The sequence below is a fragment of the Leopardus geoffroyi genome, chromosome B1 (assembly GCF_018350155.1).
Source record: "Leopardus geoffroyi isolate Oge1 chromosome B1, O.geoffroyi_Oge1_pat1.0, whole genome shotgun sequence".
NCBI classification, from domain to species: domain Eukaryota; kingdom Metazoa; phylum Chordata; class Mammalia; order Carnivora; family Felidae; genus Leopardus; species Leopardus geoffroyi.
The window spans coordinates 102,034,645-102,059,273 of record NC_059327.1 but is presented as its reverse complement, the minus strand read 5'-3'; the positions used below and the strand labels follow the sequence as shown (position 1 = coordinate 102,059,273).

Below are 24,629 nucleotides of genomic sequence, written 5' to 3'. Positions count from 1 at the left end.
GTTAAAGGCAGATCCATGTACTTTGGCAGTTAAGCAGGAAGTAGAGATAGTTGACATTTCTTGGTGAAAAATTTGAAAGTCTAATTGGAGTGTGTACCTGAATAGATAATTGCCACTAGCCTTCCAAGGAGATAGGCTAAGGTCTGTCTGTGGGTAAGGCTAAGATTTTCATGAGGAAGTTTTAGAACTGTTTTATTAGGAGAAAAGAGGAGTGTTCAAGTATAGAAATTCTATGTCATTGAGCTTGGCTGGGATAATTTAATCCAGGAGCAGATTTAAAGTTGTCAGTTGTTCAGTTTAATCTTTTTTTTAAAAAAAGGAAAAGCAGATCTGATTTGTTTACCATAGTTTTTGTTGTAAAATATTTCCTAGGTCATGAGATTAGTGATTTGGTAGTTGGCCAAAGACCAATTGATGAGGATATCCATCAAAAACCTTTATTTTGGTTTTTAGGATAGTTGATTTCAAGCCATTCTTTTGGAAAATAAGCAGGATCCATTGCTTCTTGATATGTGATGATACAGTGTTTAAATCAATACCAATCTGAATAATGAGGGATATATCTTTCTTACCCAGAGAAGTTCTTACATTGCTAAGAAGTGAAAGGATGACGGTAAAGTATGTCCCTTTCTGTCATTGTGTCACTTAGAAGTTTTAGCTTAATACACTCGAGTATTCTAAATTTGTAGCATCTAAATCTTATTTGTTTGTTAAATAAAGGAAATAGAAACCCCTGAACAATTTTTAAAAGGCCAGTAGACTATTTTATCTTTGTACTAAGTATTGATTCAAAGTATTACAAGGCCTTGGCAGCACTTCACACTATAGCTTTTTACTACAAATAGCATGTGTCCCAATTACATAATTAAATAAGTGCCTTTTTCCTAATTTCCCTTTGGAAAACAAGAAGACTCAATTAACTGTTTGCTCAGGAGACTTAAGCAGTTTCCCAACATTCATTTACCCTTTTTCTCCATAAATTAACTGCTTATTAAGTGAAGAGCCTTTTATATTTATAGTTTACATCTATCTAATTGAGTATTTTATTAACATATACTTTCAGGGAGTCCACTATGTAAATATTAGATGATAAGGAGTGTGAGAAAAAGATCTCTGCCTTCAAGGATAGAGCAATGTTAATATAGAGATGAGATTTAAAAAGTCAACTGATTATACCTTTCTTAAATTATATATAAATTACATTTTTTGCTTTGACTTTCAGTGTCATCAGAATAAATGAAACTTAAAATCTGCTTTTAAGATTCCCAGGAGAGATAAATATCATTCAGAGATCTAGTGTTACCAGAATTTAACCGTTTTAAATACTGCATTTAAGGTTTGACTGTTGATCAATTTTTCATAAAATTACAAAGAAATAACTGGATTCTTGACACATCTCTGTTTTCAGGGATTAATAACATTTTTTTGAAACCATCATTACATTTATTAATATAATTGATAAGTAATTTTATTTTGTGGTGAAGACCCAGTATTTAGAATCTTGGGTTCTTCTACTACTTTCTAGTCTTGCAGTCTTGGGCTCTGACTACCAGGGTTGCTGTGAGGATTAAATGAGATTGGGTGAGTAGAGTGCCTAGAACAGTGGCTGGGACAGAGCATGTCTTCAATAGAGGTGAGCTGCTTTTATTATTATGAACATTGTATTACATGATGAAATGGAAGATTATTTAAAAAAAGAATTCAGTATAAATTGAAAGTTTAAAAAACCCATTATTTCTATTTAATGATTTAACTAATTTATTGAGCACCTCTTATGTATCAGACATTATTTTAGGCACCAGGGATGTAATAGTGAACACAATAGGAAAAATGCTTCTCTAGTGGAGTTTACATTCTAGTGGGGGGAAGTTACAATAAATAATAATTAATACAAAAAAAGTTGGGTACATAGGATAGGTATTGTTGAGGGGCTCTTCCAGTATTTTAGTGTCAAATGTTTAGTGTTTGTCAGTGTTGTCAGAATACCCTCAGAGACTAATATCTTCTCTAGCTTTGTGCCTTGGTGTCCTTATTAATAAGTTAATGTAGTCACATTCATATCATGTCAGTTATATTGAAGGAAGAGAATTGCTTGTACATATCCAGAAAGTTAGTTATGAATTGAGAGGAATCCTGTTTCCATTTTTATACGGTCACTTTGTTTATTCATCACCGCTGATCCAATTAGGAGCTAGTCCAGACTCTTAATTTCCCCATTGCTGCTTCTGCAGCTCATCCAGTGGCTTTTATAGCATGGTCCTAATGATCAGGGCATTTATATTCAGGAATCATGATAAACTATTCTGTAAGTAAATTTGAAAACAAATGATCTAAATGAGTTTTGAGGTAAATTTTGATTGAGTAATTTATGACCTTGAAGAATTGTATAATAATTAATTCCTAATTATATAGATCAATGTGGGGCTAGAAGAATATTCCATATTGTAGTTATTATGCTTCTACATGTGGGGTTTTCAAAAACTCTAAGATGTATTTGTGGATATTTTTGTTTTACTTAGGAGTATGATTTGTAGTAAGATGCTCTGTTATTTCATACAAATGAATCCTTTTATGTGCTGAGAATTGTCATAGGTACCGGGGAGATAACAGTGAATAAAACAAGTCCCTTCTCTTACAGAGCTTTCTTCATTCAAGTTGGGAGGGATTCAGGTAATTAGCAAGTAAATATATATAGCATTGAGGAATGGGTGAGGAAAATATGGCATTGAGGAAAATAAAAACAGATTCAGTAAAATAGGAGTTCTGGTTTGCAGGGAGGGCACTGTTTTACATAGGGAAATAGGGAATGCTTCATTGATTGGGAGTAGTTAAACAGAAACATGAAACAAGTAAGGAAATGAGTTGTAAATATCTGGGGGAAGAACATTTCCTGGTTGTTCTGTTCCTATTTAATTACCAAAATGGAGACCAGTTTATTTGAAGGGAAGATTAGGAGAGAAGAAAACGGTTTTTTTTGTTTTTGTTTTTTTAAAATGTTTATTCATTTTTGAGAGAGAGAAAGAATGAGTGAGCAGGGGAGGGGCAGAGAGAGCGGGAGACACAGAACTCAAAGCAGCCTCCATGCTCTGCGCTATCAGCATAGAGCCTCACGGGCTTGAACTCATGAACTGTGAGATCATGACCTGAGCCAAAGTTGGATGCTTACCCGACTGAGCCACCCAGGCACTCCAAAGAGAATGGGTTTTATAGGTCACTCAAAGGACTTTGATATTAATCTAAGTGGGAAGGGAAGCCATCAGAAAGTGAGGGAACGGAAGAGTGACATGACTTCAGTTAGGTTTTTGTAAGATCTGGCCAATGTGTAAGGCATTGGCATAAGGGGAATAAGGGCAAAAGCAGGGAGACTAGTTATGAGGCTTTTGTATTAAAACAGGTGCAAGTTGATGGTAACTTGGGCCAGAGTGGTGAGAAGTGGTTGGAATTAGATGGATGTTGAAAGGAAGTCTGACAGAATTTGCTGATACTATCTGGACATGAAAGAAACTGAGCGTTTTTTTTTGGCTCGAGCAATTGAAAAGATTGACATATTATTGATAAGATGAGGAATACTGTCGAGTAAGTTCAGGTGAGAAAATCAGATGTTGGTTGGATATACCAAGTGTGAGATACCTGTCAACTTATCAAATTGGAGATATTTGAGTACTTTTCTGGATATTTGACCCTGGCGTTTTGGGAAGAGGTTGTGGATGACTACTAAGGAAAGGTTTAAACCTTATGAGTGGTAGTGTTTGATGACTTACTTAAAAATGGATAATGATGTTTATTACTATCAAGTCTTAGAATACTTCAAATGTATTAAAATCCAGTGTTTCCTGTTCTTTTTATTTTATTTTAAGAATTTGACCTACAGCAAGAAGAAGGGGCAAAACACTTGACTGTAATAGTTTAGGGAGTTGCCTTAGTTTTTAATCCTGTGATAAATCTGAAGAAATAGGAGGGAACGTAGGTCAAGAGCTATTTTAAAAATACCAGAAAAGTTACAGCTTCTAAACATTGTTTTTTGTTTTTTTAAGGATTAGGTTTAACTTTTTCCCCCCTCAATTATCTTAGGAAATAATGAAGAAAAAATCTAGATTGGAATAGAACTAAAAGTATTAACTCTGTAAAAAATGAATGTTGTTAATACCAATTCTTCTCAAACTATTTCAAAAAATAGAAATGGAAGAAAAACTTCCAGACTCATTCTATGAGGCAAGTAGTATCTTGATTCCAAAAGCAGGCAAAGATCCCACTAAAAGAATTATAGGCCAGTATCCCTGATGTACCCAGATGCAAAAAATCTTAACAAGATACTAGTAAATCAAATTCAACATTAAAAGAATTATTCACCATGATCAATTGGGATTCATTCCTGGGCTGCAGGGCTGGTTCACTATTTGCAAATCAGTCAGTGTGATACATCATATTAATAAAAGAAAGGAAAAGAATCATATGATCCTTGCAATAGATGCAGAAAAAGTATTTGACAAAATACCATATCCTTTCTTGATAAAAACCCTCAAGAAAGTAGGTATAGAAGGAACATACCATAACATCATAAAAGCCATATATAAAAGGCCCACAGCTAATATCATCCTCAATGGGGAAAAACTGAGAGCTTTTCCCCTGAGATCAGGAACAAGACAGGGATGTCCATTCTCACCACTGTTGTTTAACATAGTGTTGGAAGTCCTAGCCTCAACAGTCAGACAACAGAAAGATATAAAAGCATAAAAATTGGCAAAGAAGAAGTTAAACATTCACTCTTGACAGATGACATGATACTCTACATGGAAAACCCAAAAGACTCCACCAGAAAACTGCTAGAACTGAAAAATGAATACAGCAAAGTCACAGAATATAAAATCAATGTACAGAAATTGTTTACATTTCTATACATCAGTAGTGTAGCAGCAGAAAGAGAAATCAAGGAATGGATCCCTTTATAATTGCACCAAAAACTATAAAATACCTAGGAATAAACCTAACCAAAGAGATAAAAGATCTGTATGCTGAAAACTTTAGAGAGCTTATGAAAGAAATTGAAGAAGACACAAAGAAATGAAAAAACACTCTGTGCTCATGGATTGAAAGAACAAATATTGTTAAAATGTCAATACTACCCAAAGCAATCTATACATTCAGTGCAATCCCTATCAGTATAACACCAGCATTCTTCACAGAGCTGAACACACAATCCTAAAATTTACCAGAACCAGAACAGACCCTGAGTAGCCAAAGTAATGTTTTTAAAAAGAAAACCAAAGCAGGAAACATCATAATTCCAGACTTTAAGCTATATTACAAAGCTGTAATCATCAAGACAGTATAGTACTGGCACAAAATCAGATACATAGATTAATAGAACAGAGTAGAGAATCCAGAAATGGACCCCACAAATGTATGGCCAACTAATCTTTGACAAAGCAGGAAAGTGTATCCAGTGGAAAAAAGATAGTTTCTTCAGCAAATGGTGCTGGGAAAACTAGACAGCGACAAGTACAAGAATGAACCTGGACCACTTTCTTACACCATACACAAAAATAAACTTAAAATGGCTGAAAGACCTAAATGTGAGACAGGAAGCTATCAAAATCCTAGAGGAGAAAACAAGCAAGAACCTCTCTGACCTCGGCTGCAGTAACTTCTTGCTAGTTATGTCTCTGGATGCAAGGGTAATAAAAGCAAAAATGAACTATTGGGATCGCATGAAGATAAAAAGCTTCTTCACAGCAAAGGAAACAATCAGTAAAACTGAAAGACAGCTTACAGAATGGGGGAAGATACTTGCAAACAACATATTGGATAAAAGGTTAGTATCCAAAATCTATAAAGACCTTATCAAACTCAACACCCAAAAAACAAATAGCCCAATGAAGAAATGGGCAGAAGACATGAATAGACATTTATCCAAAGAAGAATCCATATGACTAACAGACATGTGAAAAGATGCTCAACATCACTCGTCATCAGAGAAATACAAATGAGAACCGTAATGAGATACCACCTCACACCTGTCAGAATGGCTAAAACTAACAACACAGGAAACAACAGATGTTGGCAAGGGTAGAGAAAGGGGAACCCTTTGATACTGGTGCAGCCACTCTGGAAAGCAGTATGGAGATTCCTGAAAAAATTAAAAATAGAGCTACCCTACGACCCAGAAATTGCACTACTAGACATTCAGGATGAATACAAAAATGGTGATTCGAAGGGCACATGCACCCCAATGTTTATAGCAGCTGTATCAACAATAGCCAAATTATGTAAAGATAATGCACCCCAATGTCCATTGACTGATAAATGGATAAAGAAGAGATATATATATACACACATACACACACACATATACATACAATGGAATACTACTCAGTGATCAAAAAAGAAGGACATCTTGCCATTTACAGCAACATGGATGGAACTAGAGTGTATTATGCTAAGTGAAATAACTCAGAGAAAGACAAATATATGAATTAACTCATGTGGAATTTAAGAAACACAACAGATGAACATTGATGAAGGAAAGGAGAAATAAGGTAAGAACAGAGAAGGGGGCAGACCATAGGAGAGTCTTAAATACAGAGAACAAACTGAGGGTTGCTGGAGGGGAAGTGGGTCAGGGGATGGGCTACATGGGTGATGGGCATTAAGGAAGGCATTTGTTGAGATGAGCACTGGGTGTTAAATTTAAGTGATGAATCACTGGGTTCTGCTCCTGAAACCAATACCACACTTTATGTTAACTAACTAGAATATAAATAAATAAATTTAAAAAAATGGAAGTTTTTGATTCATTTTCCATAGTTTATTTTTGAGGTATGAATAATAGTTTTTTTTTTCATTTGTTTATTTAAAATAAAATTTATATTTATTTAGGGTATTTGACATTTCATATGCTTTTTTGTTTGCTAGCTAACTGAAGAAGAAATTAATTTTGGTGAAATTTGGTACATTACTAAAGGTGTATATCTCATATAAAAAAAAGAGAGGGCGGCAAACCATAAGAGACTCTTAACTATAGAGGACAAACTGAGGGATGCTGGAGGGGAGGTGGACTGGGGATAGGCTAAATGAGCGATGGGTATTAAGGAAGGCACTGGTTGTGATGAGCAGTGGGTGTTATATGTAAGTGATGAATCACTGAATTGTACTCCTGAAAACAGTATTACAGTATATGTTAACCAACTAGAATTTAAATAAAAACTTGAAAAAATAAAAATAAACCACAGTGTAAACTACTATAATGAAAGTTAATAACAGTTCTCCATAGTTCTTCTAACTGATCATATCTAATTTAATTGTCCTTCAGTTGAATTTGAGAGGGAGAAAAATGGATAAAGGTTAAGAAAAGCACTCTCAAAAAAACAAACAAAACCCTAAAAACCCCTTGTATAACATAAGAAAAGAGCATACAAAAGAAAACACTAACTATGGTACCTTTTTCCTGACCATCTTTGGTTGACCTGTGATGCACTATCTTAGATTATTTCTTCAGGAGAAACAAGTGCTTCATTAATCTCTTTTGTAGTTGGATTTATTAATTACTCTTGTTACTTATGTTTATGGTAATTATATCTTTTATTTGAGAAGATTATTATTTGAAGTTTCCAGTTTATAAGATCTTGGTTTTAGTATTGTGTAGTTTTTAAAAATAAACTAGTTTTTATGAAAAGTCTTAGTTTCTATGAGGTAAAAATTTAAATACTAATGTGATGTTTAAATGCATCATGCTTTGAACATTTTACTATTTATATTTTACTGTAATTTTATTGTTAGGATAAAGTTTTACTTTTAGTCTGTAAATGGCACTTTGCTATTATTCTTAGCATGAAGTCTTTAAATTCTGTCATTACACAGAATTTAGAAATTCAGGTTGTTTTAGAATGCTAAATTGAAATATTATAGTAACATCAGCTTTTTTCTTTCTCTTTCTGTTATTTTATATACTTTAAAAACTTTTATGTTTATATATTTTTATGAATTATGTGTTATATAAATTGAATATATATTTTTAAAAATTTAAGATTCTCTTTATCATAGAATTCTGTTTAAAATAAATTGAGTTAGTTTAGCTGTGAATGATTTTAATAAAACCTTTGACTAAAGCTTTTAAAAAGTTGACTAAAAACTTTTTTTTTTGTAATTGGTATCTTTAGATCCAAAGGCAGAAACCAGATTATACATCACAGTCAATGACTTTGAATTTCATGTCTATAATCGTTCGGATCTTTATGGACGTCTTCAAGAATTGTTTGGTTTGGAACCAACAATAATTCCACCCAAGAAAGAGGATGATAAATCACGGGAAAATGGAAGAACAAGAGCCCAGTCTAAAATTGAAAGGTTCATTGTCACACTTGAATTTTATTGATCTCCAACATTTAATCATTTGCTTTTATTAGAATATCACTGATGCTACTCACCTAAACATAGCCTAATCTTTTTTTGTAGTTTGACTAAGACTTGTATTTACAAATAATTCTACAATTCTTTTATAAGTTCAAATATTACAGAATTATATAATATAAAAAGCAGTCCTTTTCTGCTTTACTAGTGCTATTTTTCTCCACATTGATGACTGTTGTTATCCATTTGGTTTTTTTCCTTTTGAATGCATGCACATGAATATATACACATGTATATACATTTAAGGTGCATATACAAATATATGATTTTGTTTCATCTGTTTCTGGGCTTTCTAAGCTGTTACATTGACCTATGTGTCTATTTTTTCACCAGTACCACACTGTCTTGATTGCTGTAGTTTCTTTTTTTTTTTTTGTATTGTTTCATTACTTTATATACGTGTCAAAGTTTACCAAATTGTTAACTTTGTTAATTGTTAGATAAGTGCATTTTTTTGCATGTCATTTATACAAATTATACCTTAACAGAGCTTTGAGAAGCGGTCTAAAATATAAGCCCAGATATCCTTCTTTTCTTAGGAAATTAGGTTGGCATTGATCACTGTAGTTTTAAGCGAAGTCTTGAAGTCAGTTAGTGTCAGTCCTCCAACTTTGTTGTTTTCCTTCAATGGTGTGTTGGCTATTCTGGGTCTTTTGCTTCTCTATGTAAACTTTAGGATCAATTTGTTAATATCCATGAAGCAACTTTCTGGGATTTCAGTTGGGATTGTATTGAATCTGTAGATCAAGTTGGGAAGGACTAACATCCTGATCATATTGAGTCTTCCTATCGATTAACATGGGATATCACTCCATTTATTTGATTCTTTGATATCTTTCATCAGAGTTTTATAGTTTTCCTTATGTACATCTTCTCTATATATTGTTAAATTTATATGTAAGTATTTCATTTTGTGGGTGCTAGTGCAAATGGTATTGTGTTTTAAATATCAAATTTCAGGGGCGCCTGGGTGGCTCAGTCGGTTGGGCAGCTGACTTTGCTCAGGTCATGATCTCACAGCTTGTGAGTTCGAGCTCCACATCAGTCTCTGTGCTGACAGCTCAGAGCCTGGAGCCTGCTTTGGATTCTGTGTCTCCCTCTCTCTACCCCTCCCACACTCACGCTCTGTCTCTTTCTCTCTCTTTCAAAAATAAACATTAAAAAATTTTTTTTTAAATATCAAATTTCACTTGTTCATTGCTGGTATATAGGAAAGTGATGGACTTTTGTATAATATTAACTTTGAATTCCACAACATTGCTATTAATTGCTTATTGTTTCCAGGAGTCTTTTTGTCAGTTCTTTTAGATAGTCTATACAGATTGTGTCAGGTTGTGTCATCTGCAAACATAGAAAGTCTTATTTCTTCCTTTCCTACCTCAATCTGCTCCAGCCTCAGTAAACAACTTCTGTGTTGCATATGTTTCTTCTCTATGGAAGACTCTTAATATTCTTTGCCTAACTCATTCACCCTTCATGTCCCAGTTGCCTCTGACTCTTCTTTGTGTGCCCACCGAATTCTGTTGTTCCCTATGGTAAGACTTTTTGCACTAAAATTGCCTCTTAACTATTCTTACTCCTATTCTAGGCTACAAATTCCCTCAAAATAGAACAGTTGTCATATTCTCAATATCCCCAGTCTCAGCTCAGTGCCTGGGACAGAATATCCATTAAATATATAATTGAGAATAAATGCCCTCATCTACTTAAAAAACTATTACGTATGCAAGGCTATCTCAGCATTCAAAAATCAACAGGCTAAAAATGAAAAATCAAATGATCATATCAATAGATGCAGAAGAAGTATGTTACAAAATCCAGCCCCCATTCATGATTAAAATCTCACTGTAAACTAGGAATAGAGAACTTCTTTGACTTGATAAAGAATATCTACAGAAACCCTACAGTCAACAATAGACTTAATGGTGAGAAACTAGAAACTTTCCCACTAACATCAGGTACAAAGCAAGGATGTTCCCTCTCACCACTCTTTTCCACTCCCAAGTACTACCTATTGCAATAAGAAAATGAAATAAAAGTTATACATTTTGAGAAGGAAGAAAGATGTGACAATTCAGGGAAAAGATTATCATCAATTGGGTTGGTAACAAGAAGGGAGAAAGGTGGATGGATTCCATATATACTTAGGTAAATGAATGTGTTAGACAGTGATAGATTAGATGTGCAGAATGAGTAAGAAGGAGGAGTCAGTAATGAATCCAGCTTATAATTTAATCAGTGGTCATACTCAGGGAACCTTAGAGAAAGAAGTTAGAGGGGAAGGTAGTGGGGTCCGTTTCAAATTTAGTTTAAGTACTGAGGACTATCTTAGTGGAGATGGCTTCAGAAGTGTGATTAGGAGTTACTGGGTTATTGAAGAGATACGCCTTGAGTTCTCATCTGAAATCTTTAGTGATTTGTTGTGAAATTTGGTATCCTAAACTTTTTGTACTTTGTGAGCGGCCACTTTCTTTTCCTTATTCTTGGCCTATCATTTTCATTTAATTAAATTAATTAATTAATTTACTATTTGATGTTTATTTATTTTTGAGAGAAAGAGCATGAGCATGGGAGGGTATAATAGCAAGGTATAATAACAAAAGTGTTTTTAGAGTGACAAGTTTTAATGACAGAAGTATAAATTACGATATGCTCTCATTACATTAATCATTATACTCATTGTATTACAACATGACAGAAGACAACCTGAATTATTTTTTAAGGCAACTTAAATTATCGAAACTTGGTATATCATAGAGTGCATTCCAAGAGCTATTTAAAGATATTAGTATTGTTAGATGCTGTCATTATTTTGTTTACTGGAGTAGTCGTTAGATGTATTTGGAAAGTTACAGCTGGTACTAATGTGTATTGTGAAGAAGCCAAGTGTATTCTTGGCTATTTAAGTTTTTCTTATGTGTGTCAATTTATTTTTTTTCCTCAGAGTTAAAGTAAAAACAGAATCTCAAGACCCCACATCTTCATGGAGATCACTCATTCCAGTTATAAAAGTCAATGTGAGCACAGTAAGTAAATTCTGCTGCAATGAATGTTTGGTGGGTTAATAACAGAGCCTCTTATTTTTGCAAAAAAAATTTTCACTTAAGAAAATAAAGTAATTTTTAGAGTTGTTTTGGTTCCAAAGTTCTTAAAGTGTGAAAGAATTATTTTAACACCAGTACTATCATAGTACAAATTTATTAGGTTGTTAGGGCTATTTATTCAAAAGTACTTAAATTTCTTTAAACACTAGTCTAAATTGATCAGTGGGGTACTGTGAATAGTATATAGTGCTAAAGTGGAATCGTTTAGTTCTTGTTTGAAATGTCTGTTATTAGGCCAATGAAGGAAAAAATATGGCCTGTATATTATGTCATAATATCTCTTGTCTACCTTTTAGGGACGTTTGGCCTTTGGAAATCATTACCAACCTCAAACTCTATGTATCAACTTTGATGATGCTTTCTTAACTTATACTACAAAACCACCTTCCAGTCATCTTGACCAATTTATGCATATTGTGAAAGGAAAGCTTGAAAATGTTCGAGTCATGCTTGTTCCTAGTCCAAGATATGTTGGTCTTCAAAATGATGAGTAAGAAAGTTATAAAAAACTTATTTATATCTAATGTAGATATCAGAATCTTTAGCATCCTTTTAAGTTTTTTTGGTACAAATTGGGCAATAATTGGGTATATTCTCTGTTAAACCAGCAGTGTAATTTTACTTTATAAGATGAATGGATATACTCTTCATTGATGAACTCTAATTTTAAATATTTTGGTAAAAGATAATACCTATAATGGTACCTTTCTCCTTCTCACTGTATTTGGGAAACTTATTTTGGGCAATTACGCCTACATGTTTGTATGTTAGAAAATATACATTACAGGTATATTTGTATTTCCAGAAGGGATGAATTAATAGTATATTCAACCAATGCAGTATAGTGGAGTACTATTTTGAGTTAATGAAAAGTTGAAAATTGAATCCAAATTACTCTTGGAAAACTGACAGTTTTAGAACTCACTTAACAGGTAAGTTCCGGTCAGTTTTCTGTCTAGCTTTTCATATTTGTTTTGTCTTCAGTGAAGTAGTTGCTTCACATTGTATGAATGATACCCACTAGACACATTGTGTGAAGGATGCATGCTAGACTCACCCTCATTGTGGTGGTATGCTTTCATATGATTGGAATGGAACTCTGAAGAAACAGCAGACACATTACTCTCATCTAACTCCAGGCCACAGGCTCATGGGGGGATAAGATCTCTCATTTCTGTATGTCATTATCAATCTCTGTTCTTTTTTGTGATGGAGACTCTGTGGTTGCATTTGTGTAATTTATATGTGTATATAATGGGTTTCCACTATGTCGCAGCTTTTATCTTTGTGTGTAGGCAATATAAAGTTTACGAAGTTATAAGAAGCATGATTATTCCTTCTTAGTTCTAACTTTTGGCTAGCTTGCTATTAGATTTTCTGGGGATTGGGGAGAATGCTGGAGAGGTTTTCCTTACTTTAGTACCAGGGAGGCTTTGTGTTTAGCTCATCTCACTCTTCATAATCACAGATTTTGCTAAACATCTTGTAGAATGTGGGCTGTGTACACATTTCTATGTTTATGGGTAAAAATTATAATATTGAATAAATTGGAATTTTGTGAAGATTACAAGCGTAAGATAAAAGAAGTTTTGCTATTTTTGTAAAAAGATTTAAAATTTTATTTTTCGCTCTTCAGAAGTAAGTGTGGAGATTAAATGATGATATTATTTTTTTTTTTTAATTTTTTTTTTTCAACGTTTATTTATTTTTGGGACAGAGAGAGACAGAGCATGAACGGGGGAGGGGCAGAGAGAGAGGGAGACACAGAATCCGAAACAGGCTCCAGGCTCTGAGCCATCAGCCCAGAGCCCGACGCGGGGCTCGAACTCACGGACCGCGAGATCGTGACCTGGCTGAAGTCAGACGCTTAACCGACTGCGCCACCCAGGCGCCCCTTTTTTTTTTGTTTGTTTGTTTTTTGTTTTTTTTTGTTTTTTAATACATATTCTTAAAGTTTATTTTGAGAGAGAGTGAGTCTGCGCATGAGTGGGGGAGGAGCAGAAAGAGAGGGAGAGAGAGAATCCCAATAGGCTCTGCACTGTCAGCATGGAGCCTGACACGGGGCTGTATCCCACGAACTGCCACAAACTGAGAGATCATGACCAGAGCCGAAATCAAGAGTCAGACCTTAACTGATGAGCTACCCAGGTGCCCCCATTTAATACATACTTAGAAGAAGATTGCTGAATTTGTGTATATTATCTGATGACTGAGAAGTTAATTTTGCTATGGAAGGAAGATATGGTGGTGTATGGATGACAAAGAGAAGGATTGCTGAATCAAAGCAAATAAAAATTAGTAGTTTGTGAGAAAGTGATTGTAGAGAGACACTCATTCCAGAATGTTTTCAAGTTGATCAACTAAATATTCTTGGAAATAGATAATATAAAGTTGTTAAAAATGACAACATTTTTTAATTTAATATTTCTGAAAGATTAAAGTTTATTTTACAAATATATAAAATATTTCTTACTCAGTTGTAAGGTATTATTAATATAAAATGGTTGGATTTTAAGTTTAATTGTAAATTTTTATTGCAAATGCAGAATATAATTATTCTAATGATTGTTGTTCTTCTATTGTATTTAATTAAACTTTGTTTAAATTGATTTCTCTCATTTAAAACTTAAAAAATGTAAAACAAATTTTTTTTCTTTCTGAAACTAATATATTGACTAAAAATTTTTCAGTACCACTTTATTACTTAGTCTAACATGGAATATTCTTTAGTCTAGCTATGGAATACTTAATTGTCCATGTGAAAGATGTTTACCCTTTTCAAGATGCTACAGTTGATTACTTTTTAGATTTTTTTCTCTCTCTGTTTTCTCCTATTACTACCATAATTAGAATACTGAACATTTTATATTCTGGAGATGTACTTAGTTTGCCTTCTCCCCTCCTTCTTCTAGGCCACCAAGATTAATGGGAGAAGGTTTTGTGGTGATGCAGTCAAATGATGTTGACATCTACTACTACATGGATGAACCAGGTATTACTCTTCTAAAGTGTGTTTCGTAGCTACAATTCTCTTTCTTTTATGAAATATTGATATTTAATAATGATGTCTTAAGTCTCCTTAGTTACGATAAAATAAATATCAATAAATGGTAAATGTGGATGTAAGAATGCTTACCTAAAGAATGTCTGTGTCATTTGTCAAAAATTGAATATTTGTTTCAGACCAAAGGAGAACAATCTAGGAATCTTTGGTTCAATTCTGGTTTTACAAGTATACCTCAAAAATTGTGAATGTAAATGACCTTGGGTGAAAACCTTTAGAGAATGTGGTGACAGTTAAGGTAGTTTACACTGCTTAAGAAAAAAAATCATAGTATATTAGATTTGAGGCTTGAAGTTTAAGGATTGAAATCTAGCTGGTTAGAGTACTTCACAGGTGGTTTGAGTTTTATAAAAGTAGCTAAACATTAGATTTTTACCTGTTTTTACCTACTTCTGGCCTTTTTATGCCTTTCATGGGATTTGTGAGGTCAGGGTATTTTCAAAATGAAACTAGAATGTTATTTGCCTTTTTCACCATATTGACACTGTTGGTACAAAAGCAATAATGGGTAACCTGATGGTACTTTAGCATGTACTGTTAATCACTGTCTTTTTCACTGCCACACATTTATAGTAGAACAACAAATCCCAGTATCACTTTAAAATGTCTTTGATTAAGCAGTAATAATTATTTTTATCAAATCTTGACCCTTGAGTAATCTTTTCAATATTCGGTGTGATAAAATGGCAAGTACATATAATGCAAATGCACAGTATACCAAAGTATACTGATGTTTGGAGGAAAAGCACTTGGATAGTTGAGTTCTAACCCACACTATTTGCTCTTTTCATGGAGCACTGGTTTCACTTGAAGGAGCAGCTAGGGACAAACTATGATTTTGAGTTTTCATATAAAAATTAGAATTTTAGAAAATTTGGGGCTGCCACTGTGAGTGGGAGGATTTTTCTGATGAGACCAACAGTGATATTAACAAATTGATTTTTAAAATGTTTAATAATGAAGTTTATCAATATTTGGGAAACATATATGTCTCTGTGAACCAGTATTTTCCAAATGCATGATATTACAAAGTCATGCCATGGTTAAAAGATCTATTCAAAGTATAAGAGAGATAAGTAAATTTTAATGTATCAGGGTACAAAAAATGCAGTGATAGGGTTTCAGATTCCACATTGCAACTAACTTGTAAGAAACTACCACATGCTGAGTTTTGGTGTAGTGTCAGAGAAGAATACCCAAAATTATCTGCAAAAGCTATTAAAATACCTATTTGTTTGAGGCTAGGTTTTCTTTATATCCTTGAACAACAGATTAAATACAGAAGCAGCTATGCGAATTCACTTATTTTCTATTAAGCTGGACATTAAAGAGATTTGCCAAAATAAAAACAATGCCAACACTTATTACCAAATTAATTTGTTTTTGAAAATATGGTTATTTTTCATTAAAAAGTATTTTCATTAAAAATGGAATTAAAATTTCATTTTTTAAAAAAATTTTCATATTCTCATTAAATTTTATTAAGCATTTCATTATTTCAACATGTACTTTAGTTTTATTAAACATTATGTCAACATGTAGTGAGTTCTTTGTTACTTTAAAAGTAAAGTTTATAAAAATTGCTCAATTTCAATTTTGAATGCAGTAAATTTTGATAGAGATAACACCAAAAAACCCCACTTTGCATCTTCAGTAATTTTATGACTGTAAAGAATTACTGAGATCAAAAAATTTTTAGAACTCTTGATCTAGGGAATCTTTTAACAGTAATTTTAAGTAATTGCCTCTATATTGTGTATTCTGCAATACAGGACTTGTTCCAGAAGAAACAGAAGAAAATACTGAAGGAGAAATGAGCAGTGAGGATTGCAAATTACAAGATTTGCCTCCATGTTGGGGATTGGATATAGTTTGTGGTAAAGGAACAGATTTCAACTATGGGCCATGGGCCGATAGGCAGAGGTACTTGAGTACATTATATTTATAGTCAGTCTTTAAGTGTATTAAGGCAACACTATAATTTTTATAAAAAGTAGCTTAATATTTTTATAAGATATTTTATTATGGCAGGGTAAGGTATCACTAAACATTTTATTTCAAATTATAACTTGTTTGTAGAGAAATTGGCATAAGCAAATTCATTCTAAAGGAGGGGCTAATTCATTAGAAAAATGGTGAATGAAGAGCATATTTATTGATTCCTATGTTTTGTCTTTTGTGTATAATCAATGAATATGCCTGGAGTTGTTGGGGCTGTGGAGATTCAGAGAAAAGACATCTATCATTCAGTTTTAGTGAGGAAAAAGAAACGGAAGTGTTCTATTGAGTGCTGTAAGAGAGGTAAAGGAAAAGCCTCAATGAAGAACTTAGAAAGGTACTGTACTAGTTTGCCAAGACTGCTGTGACAAAGTACCACAGACTGTGTGGTTTAAACAACAGACATTATTCACAGTTTTGGAGGTTAGACTTCTTAGATCAAAGTGTTGGTAGATTTGGTTCCTTCTGAGGGTGGCTGTGAGGAAAGAGTGCATTCAAGGCTTTTCTCCTTGGCTTGTTGATGGCCATCTTCTCTCTGGCCTTCCCATGGTCTTCCCTTTTGTATGTCTTGTAGGCCTCTCTGTCCACATTTCCTTGTCTTAGAAGAACCCAGTCATATTGCATTAGGGCCCACCGTGATGGCCTCATTTTAACTTAATTACTCTCTAAAGATCCTATCTCCAAACATTAAATTCTCAAGTCCTCAAGATTGGAACTTCAACATATGAATTTTTAGGGGGACATAGTTCTTCCCATAACAGATACATAATTCATCAGAGGAGAGAAGAATTGGGGAAGACTTTTTAGTAGAGGTAACGTGTAAGTTGAATTTTGAAACCTAAGTAGGAGTTAGCCAAGAAAGGAAGAGGAGTACAAATAATGGAGGCAAAAGAAGAGTTCTGCAAATGCATGATGACAGTGGAGATTTGTCCTAAAGTTTCTATAGTTTGTTAGGAGATTTGTAGATAGTTAAGATATAGAAATTTTATAGTAGAGGTAATGGACAGTGTCTGAAATTTTTTTTTTTTATGTTTTATTCATTCTATTAATTTTGAAGTAATTCTAATTTTGATATTTTTTCTACTTAATGAAGAATTTTAAGCAAAGAAGGGGACATTTACCACTAATTATGAAGGAACATGTAAATTTTTATATAAATAGACATTGCCTAAAGTTAGTTTAGTTTTTTTGTTCATAAATTAGCTTGAATGGAGAAATACAAGGTAAATTGTTCACTGAAGCAGGTATTACTGGGCCATTGGTGGACTAATGAAGAGTGCTGATAGTGACTTGATAATACTGACTCTTTTAATACTTGTTTTAAAAAATGCTTTCTACCCAGCACTGTTAGAAGAAGTATATACTTGTTCACTGGAATGTTCTGTTAATCTTGGTATCTCTAGTATGTAGGAATATCTGCCCCATTAAATATGGGTAATATGCTAATACAGTACTTCATTGAGTTCTGGGTTAGGTTATTTGTTAGACTTGAAAGTAAACAACTTAAAATTTCAGGTTAGAAAACAAATGCTTTTCAAATTACTGGATTAAAATTTTCCTTTTATGATAAGGTTTTTCCTGTATTACGGGAAAAATACAGCCATGCTGTATGTACAGTGGAATAGTTGGAAATTAGGGTTTTTACATCCCATTAAGTAACAGTTACAAAATGTTATATTTGAAAGGAAAAAATTAAAAATCACTGTTTTTTAATGCAGATACATAAAATATTTTTGCATTTCTAAGACTTTAATAAAGTGTGATTATTTTTAAATTATATTAATTTTATTACATTAAAAAATATTAGAATATATCTACATGAAAATCCGAACAAATTCTTTTACTGTATAACCGTATTCACTTCTGAGGTGATCTTTGTATTACATAGAGAAATGACAATGAAGTTAATATAAAAGAAAAATTTGCTTTATGAACTGTTTTCAGTCAATCTTGCCATGCTAGGAGAGAACAGCAATACCTTTTTTAACCTGGACTTAGCGAAATATCCATGTTTATTTAAAAAACAGAAAAGAAAAAAGAAAAGTTATTGTAATACTTTGCTTCTCACTTAAATGTACAAATGGTGCATTTCCTCAATTGTAGCCATTTCCTTTTCTTCTTCGCCATTTTGAGTTTCTATATAAATATGAATTATAATCAGAAGTGAATAGTAAAGTCAGTTTTCTTAGCATCTGCTAAGACGTAAGAAATTTAGGAAGAAATCTTAACTACTTTGCTATTGGATGGTTCCCTCAGTTTTGTGAAGTTTTTGATTTCTGATGTAGAATGACTTTTTAGCTTGTAGATTTTGACTTCATTTCTACCACCTTTACATGATTTTCTGAATCTTTAAGATATTCAGCTTTTCCTTCATGATATTTTCTTAGAGTTTTCATGACAGAGTTTTTATGAGATTTGTACTTAATCCTTAGATGATAATTACAATAATGCAAACATTCCTGACATTGTCTAGTTTCTTACTGCTTTCACGTAAGTACTTTCATTATATTTTCACAATTGATTCTCATAACCGAGTGAGGTACACAGGACAGGTATGGTAAACTTATTATACCTTTGAGAAAATGGAGATGCAGAGAGGTTCAGTGATTTGGGCAAGATGATGCTATAACATCTAGAGCTGAGATTCAAACCAACCCTTTAAGTCCACTGTTCTTTTCATTATATCCTGCTACCCACCAAATAGTCCATTTTCATCTAATGATCATATTGAATTTTTTTTTGGTCTTTTTTGTCTTTAATAGTCTTAGTTTTATATATCTGTGTGTTGTAGCCAAAACATTTGCAGGACTATTTCTTTTCACACACACTTACTTTTAATCATGGCAAGTTAATAGTCTATGATGGGTGAGTTTGAAAATTTTGTTCTGTTCATCTAATTTTTCCCAATCTTATTTATTCCAAGTAGCATTTTCTGTTACTGGCAACTCTGTTTTCAACCCTTCCTGTTTAAAATCCATAAACTGGCACCTTCTCTGAATTATGAATAACATTACATAATTTTGACTGACATAGGAGACTGAAATGGAAATTCTTTGGGTTCTTTCATCTTTGTTAAATAATGAGGGGAGGCAAATGCATTAGAGCTTAGCTTCTTTACTTTTTAGAGATCTATTGCTCTGTAGACTCTTACTGATAGCATATTGATTAAAAAATAATGATTATGAGGGGCGTCTCGGTGGCTCAGTAGGTTGAGCATCGACTTTGGCTCAGGTCGTGATCTCGTGGTTTGTGAGTCCAAGCCCCACATCAAGCTCACTGCTGTCAGTCGGAGCCTGCTTTGGATCCTCTGTCCCCCTCTCTCTCTGACCTTCTCACACTTGCACCTTCTCTCTCAAAAATAAATAAAAACATTAAAAAAAATTTTTAAAAATGATTATGAAAATAATAGAAATAATAGCCGTTTTTTCCATCAGCATGTACTGCCAAGTCTTTTCCATGTATGCTGTCATTTAATCATCAGATCTATTCTGTGATGCCAGTTATTCCTATTTTATAGACAAGAAAGCAGGTCAAGTGTCCTCAGAAGGGTGAAGTAACTCAACCAGAGTGGAATAATGACTCCAATTACACCATCCTCCTTCAGTTCTTTCTTTGCCTTTTGGACGATTGATATACTTGTCGAAAGAAATTAAAAGTCTTTAATTTCTCACAGAATACTCGAATAGTGAATAGTGCAAATTTGTTCTTGTCTAGATTCATTTGACAATAGTATATTAAGTACTCAAAGCTTGTTGCTTTCTGGAAGTATAAAACATTGGAGAAAACAGTCTTTTGATTTTTATTGAAAAGAAATTAGAGTAGGTGTTCTTTTGTGACTTAATTTTTTTTTTTTTCAACGTTTATTTATTTTTGGGACAGCGAGAGACAGAGCATGAACGGGGGAGGGGCAGAGAGAGAGGGAGACACAGAATCGGAAACAGGCTCCAGGCTCTGAGCCATCAGCCCAGAGCCTGACACGGGGCTCGAACTCACGGACCGCGAGATTGTGACCTGGCTGAAGTCAGACGCTTAACCGACTGCGCCACCCAGGTGCCCCTGTGACTTAATTTTTTTTCTATTTCATGTCCAATTGTTAAATGAGATAGCAATGATAGTACAAAGTTAGAATACTGATATTGCACCCTTATAAGTGTAATTTTGCTTGAATAACAAGTTATTCTTTCTACCTCCTTATATAGAGATTGTTTATGGAAGTTTTTCTTCCCACCTGATTATCAAGTTCTGAAAGTTTCTGAAATTGCACAGCCTGGGAGACCACGACAGATTCTTGCTTTTGAACTGCGAATGAATATTATTGCAGATGCTACAATTGATTTGCTATTTACCAAAAATAGGGTAATTATTGAAATAATATACTAGAAAATAGTGTCTAAAATTTGAACATTATTTCCTAGGGTCTTTTTCTTGTGACTAGTTCTATACTTAGATTCATTTCTATGAGCTCCTACCACCTTCCCCCTGCAATAATTATACGTATTGCTTTCATTAAGTGCCAAAAGTAGAAAAAATTAGTAATAGACCTTCCTTCTGTAGTCTCGTTCATTTTCTCCCTTTATTCCTGGCCAAATTACTTTAGTGTATTTTTGGTAAAACTTTGAACTTTTGTTCTTAGGAACTTTTAGTACCTATTTAATATTGATGATTATATTTTGTCTGTGATAATAACTGAAAAGGAAAAATGGGAGTATAATTAGTGAGAAAATAATTGTTTTATGTGAATTAATTTTTTTCTTTTGGTAGGAAACAAATGCTGTACATGTAAATGTAGGAGCTGGGTCATATTTAGAAATTAATATTCCAATGACAGTTGAGGAAAACGGTAAGCTGAAATGATTACTTTTCTATTTTAAATGATTAATAGAGGAATAATTAATATATAAATAATAGTTTGCTAGCCTATTTAGACTAACATTAATGGGGTTTTCTTTTCCAGCTTTCTATTACATTTACTTAACAGTACATATTACATAATTAAATTATTTGTGCACCGAGAGAAGGGAAAAAAATTTTAATTAAGTTAGGTCTTATGCTTTCATTATACCCTATACTTCTATTTTGTAAGACTTAGCATAATTTGTTTAACATATGTTTTCCCTATTAGTCTGTTGCTCTGTGAGAGCAAGTGCTGTGTCTTTTTTTTACACTGATGCAAATTGGGTGCTGAACCCAGTACCTGACACATGGTATGTGGGCAGTACTTGATTGAATGACTGATAGGTTTTGTTTTAGGTTACACTGTTCATAGATTTTGTCAGAGAGTAAACCTGGTACTTTGAACAATATAGCTTTAAAAAGCATAACATTTCATATTTAAAATACTAAATAATACTCTGATTGCTATAGTTTTAGCTGACCTAATCTAAATTCATTATGCATTTGAAATTTGGACTCTGATACAAGTTAATAATGTGATTAGATACAATTTGTTCAATTTATCAAAATATTATAAAGGACTTCTTCATTTTTTCTTCCTCTTCCTATCCTTTTGTTGTATGTAGTTGAGAGTAATTAAAATGAAATTATGCTTTATTTATTCACTTCCTTCAGAGTATAGAGAATAGCAGCTTACCCATATTTTGAAGTCACTAATCAACAATGTTACTATGGCTAAGTATAATTAGAGTAATTTTTGTATCATTCCTGGCTCTCTTTACTTGTTTCTGTCACCTTTTTTTTGTTGCTGGTGTAAGAAAAAGGCTGGTAGAAGTTGACTACATTTATTAGCTTTCATATACAGGTAGTAATTGCGTCTGCCTGCTTAGATAATCAGTTGTGAAACAGTGACTGAGAATGGCATAGTGTGTCTTTTCCCTATAACTTTGAGGCTATTTAAATGAAGAGTTAAACCTTACATTTGCTAGTTTTTAAAAGAGTAATCATACTGAGTCTTGAGATTCTTGTCAGATGCTTGAGATTCTCTAGGACTGGTTGATTGAGATTAGTGCATTGGAAAAAACATCTTTAGGATAGTCTTAATTACAGATACATATTAGGAGGAAAAAGACAGTTGGCATTTGCACAAAGTTGAGAATGGTTCTCTTAAGGGAGTGCTTCTACAACTTGTAAACTGATATTGCACATAGGAAATATTTGTTCCAATTTTTTGTACAATTATGTGTGCACAGGGGTAAGGGAGCCTCTGAGAGCTGAGGGGGTCAGTATTTCAAGCATACTTACTGTGAATTCTTTTAAGATGACTGAGAGGAAAAATAGACTTAAGTCTTAGACATTAGCAAAATATAATTCAAATATATTTAAAATTTTTTTCAGAGATTCAAGCGTTTGAAAAAACATGCCCAGAGCAGGATGCATGTTGAACTAGCCATATAATAATGACCATTGTGTTAGTGTGCTTAGAAGGGCAGCCCTTCAAGAAAAGAAGTGAAATAATCTATGCTTTTCTGTTTTTGTTTAGAATGGGGCTATGTTGTTTGCTAACTGTCATTACATAAGGAATATCTTTTAGAAACTATCATCACATATATAAGTTACAGTTGAAAATGATGAAAATAGATACCGTTGAGTCTGGGGGAGAAGAAAAGACATGGGAATCATCTTTAATATTTAAAAACTGTCATTTAGAGAGTAGACTTACAGTTTTGCACTGGAAAGCAAAATCGGGATGGAACTTGCCTCCTTTAGAGCTGTCCAAAATGAGAAAGGTCACCTATTAGGTAGCAAGCTCCCCTCATTGGGGTGTATTTATATAGTGTCTGGTCACCATTTTTTAGGGATTCCTTCTTTGGGTGGTGATGGGGGTTGTTTACAGTACAAATTTTTAATGATATATATATTTTTTTAGGTTCTTAATTTTTATGTTTTCACTAACTAGGTTACACTCCTGCCATTAAAGGACAGCTCTTACATGTTGATGCCACCACCAGCATGCAATACCGCACCCTCTTAGAAGCAGAAATGTTAGCAGTAAGTCTAGAGTATACGTTGATATGTATACATACATAAAATATGAATTTGATTTTAATTTTTAATACAAAATTTTAATGACCAGGAAGTCATTAAATGGTTCACCTCATTCAAGAACCACCAAGTGCTCTTGGCCCTATTTCGTGAAGCGGAGTAGATTTCCAGTGCTGTGAACTGTGTTTGACATCTCTCTTTTGCTCTGCTTCTGCTTTTGGGCTAAGTGAATATAAGGTGCAGTGCTAACATGGTTTTTGGTCTTTAGAAATATGAAAAGTTGGTACAATATTATTTTTAAACTTCATTTTATGACTAGACTAATTCCTATGTTGTAAATAAGATAATCTTTCACTATGTTTCTGGCCCCATTGGATTCTTTCTTATGGCTTAATACGTCATTTTGCTTTTTACTTGGTGAATGAGGTAAAAAGAAGAACATTTTATTGATACCCTAGAGTGCTCCATATTATAAAGAATATGTGAATGTTTATGATTAAAATCACAGATTGGAGACTTGTTTCATTAATCAGGCAGATTCTTTATCAGCGACACTAAAAATAATATCAAAAGCCACTATCTAGAATGGCTGATATTAAGAGAGGATTCTTTTATAAGATGGTATCATTGGGTCCTTAATTGTTTAAAAAAAAAAGCATCTATATTTATAGATGATATATATGTAAAGTAAGAGGAAAATTTTACAATTACCAAGAATGTATTGAATATCATAAATGTATATTAAACTGGCATATTCAGCATTTTAATGAATTCCTGAGCTCTTCCTCGTAAATAGTGCTGCAATAATGCTTTTCCTGGTCAGGCAGCTCTTGCCCAACTTTGATAGGTGTAATACATAACAAAGCACCATGTCAGATCAATAATTACCAAACTTCCAAATGGGAACCTGGGAGGCACGGGTGACCACACATCTGTGTGATACTATATGCATTGTGCTCCACATCACCAACCCTGAGACTCACATAACCGATTAGATTTAAGGAGGAATGAAGGATATTGGCTATTACTCTGTTAGTTTAGCTAGAGTACAGTATCAAAACTGTAGCCTGATTTGTTCTTAAAGTTTTCTGGCCACATCATGGCTTAGTATTTCAAGG

The 24,629-nt window shown here is 33.3% G+C and overlaps 1 protein-coding gene across 16 annotated transcripts in view; it reads left to right on the top strand.

Annotated features, from left to right (window-relative positions):
* KIAA1109 (KIAA1109 ortholog) overlaps window positions 1-24,629 on the top strand; it is a 211,040-nt gene that overhangs the window by 25,111 nt on the left and 161,300 nt on the right. For all 16 annotated transcript variants that reach the window (XM_045468446.1, XM_045468497.1, XM_045468429.1 and 13 more), the window contains 8 exons: window positions 8,157-8,343; window positions 11,351-11,432; window positions 11,807-12,000; window positions 14,423-14,502; window positions 16,347-16,497; window positions 20,772-20,928; window positions 21,334-21,412; window positions 23,426-23,517. In XM_045468446.1, the coding sequence (XP_045324402.1) occupies window positions 8,157-8,343; window positions 11,351-11,432; window positions 11,807-12,000; window positions 14,423-14,502; window positions 16,347-16,497; window positions 20,772-20,928; window positions 21,334-21,412; window positions 23,426-23,517 (1,022 nt within the window). The remainder of the gene's footprint in view (window positions 1-8,156; window positions 8,344-11,350; window positions 11,433-11,806; window positions 12,001-14,422; window positions 14,503-16,346; window positions 16,498-20,771; window positions 20,929-21,333; window positions 21,413-23,425; window positions 23,518-24,629) is intronic.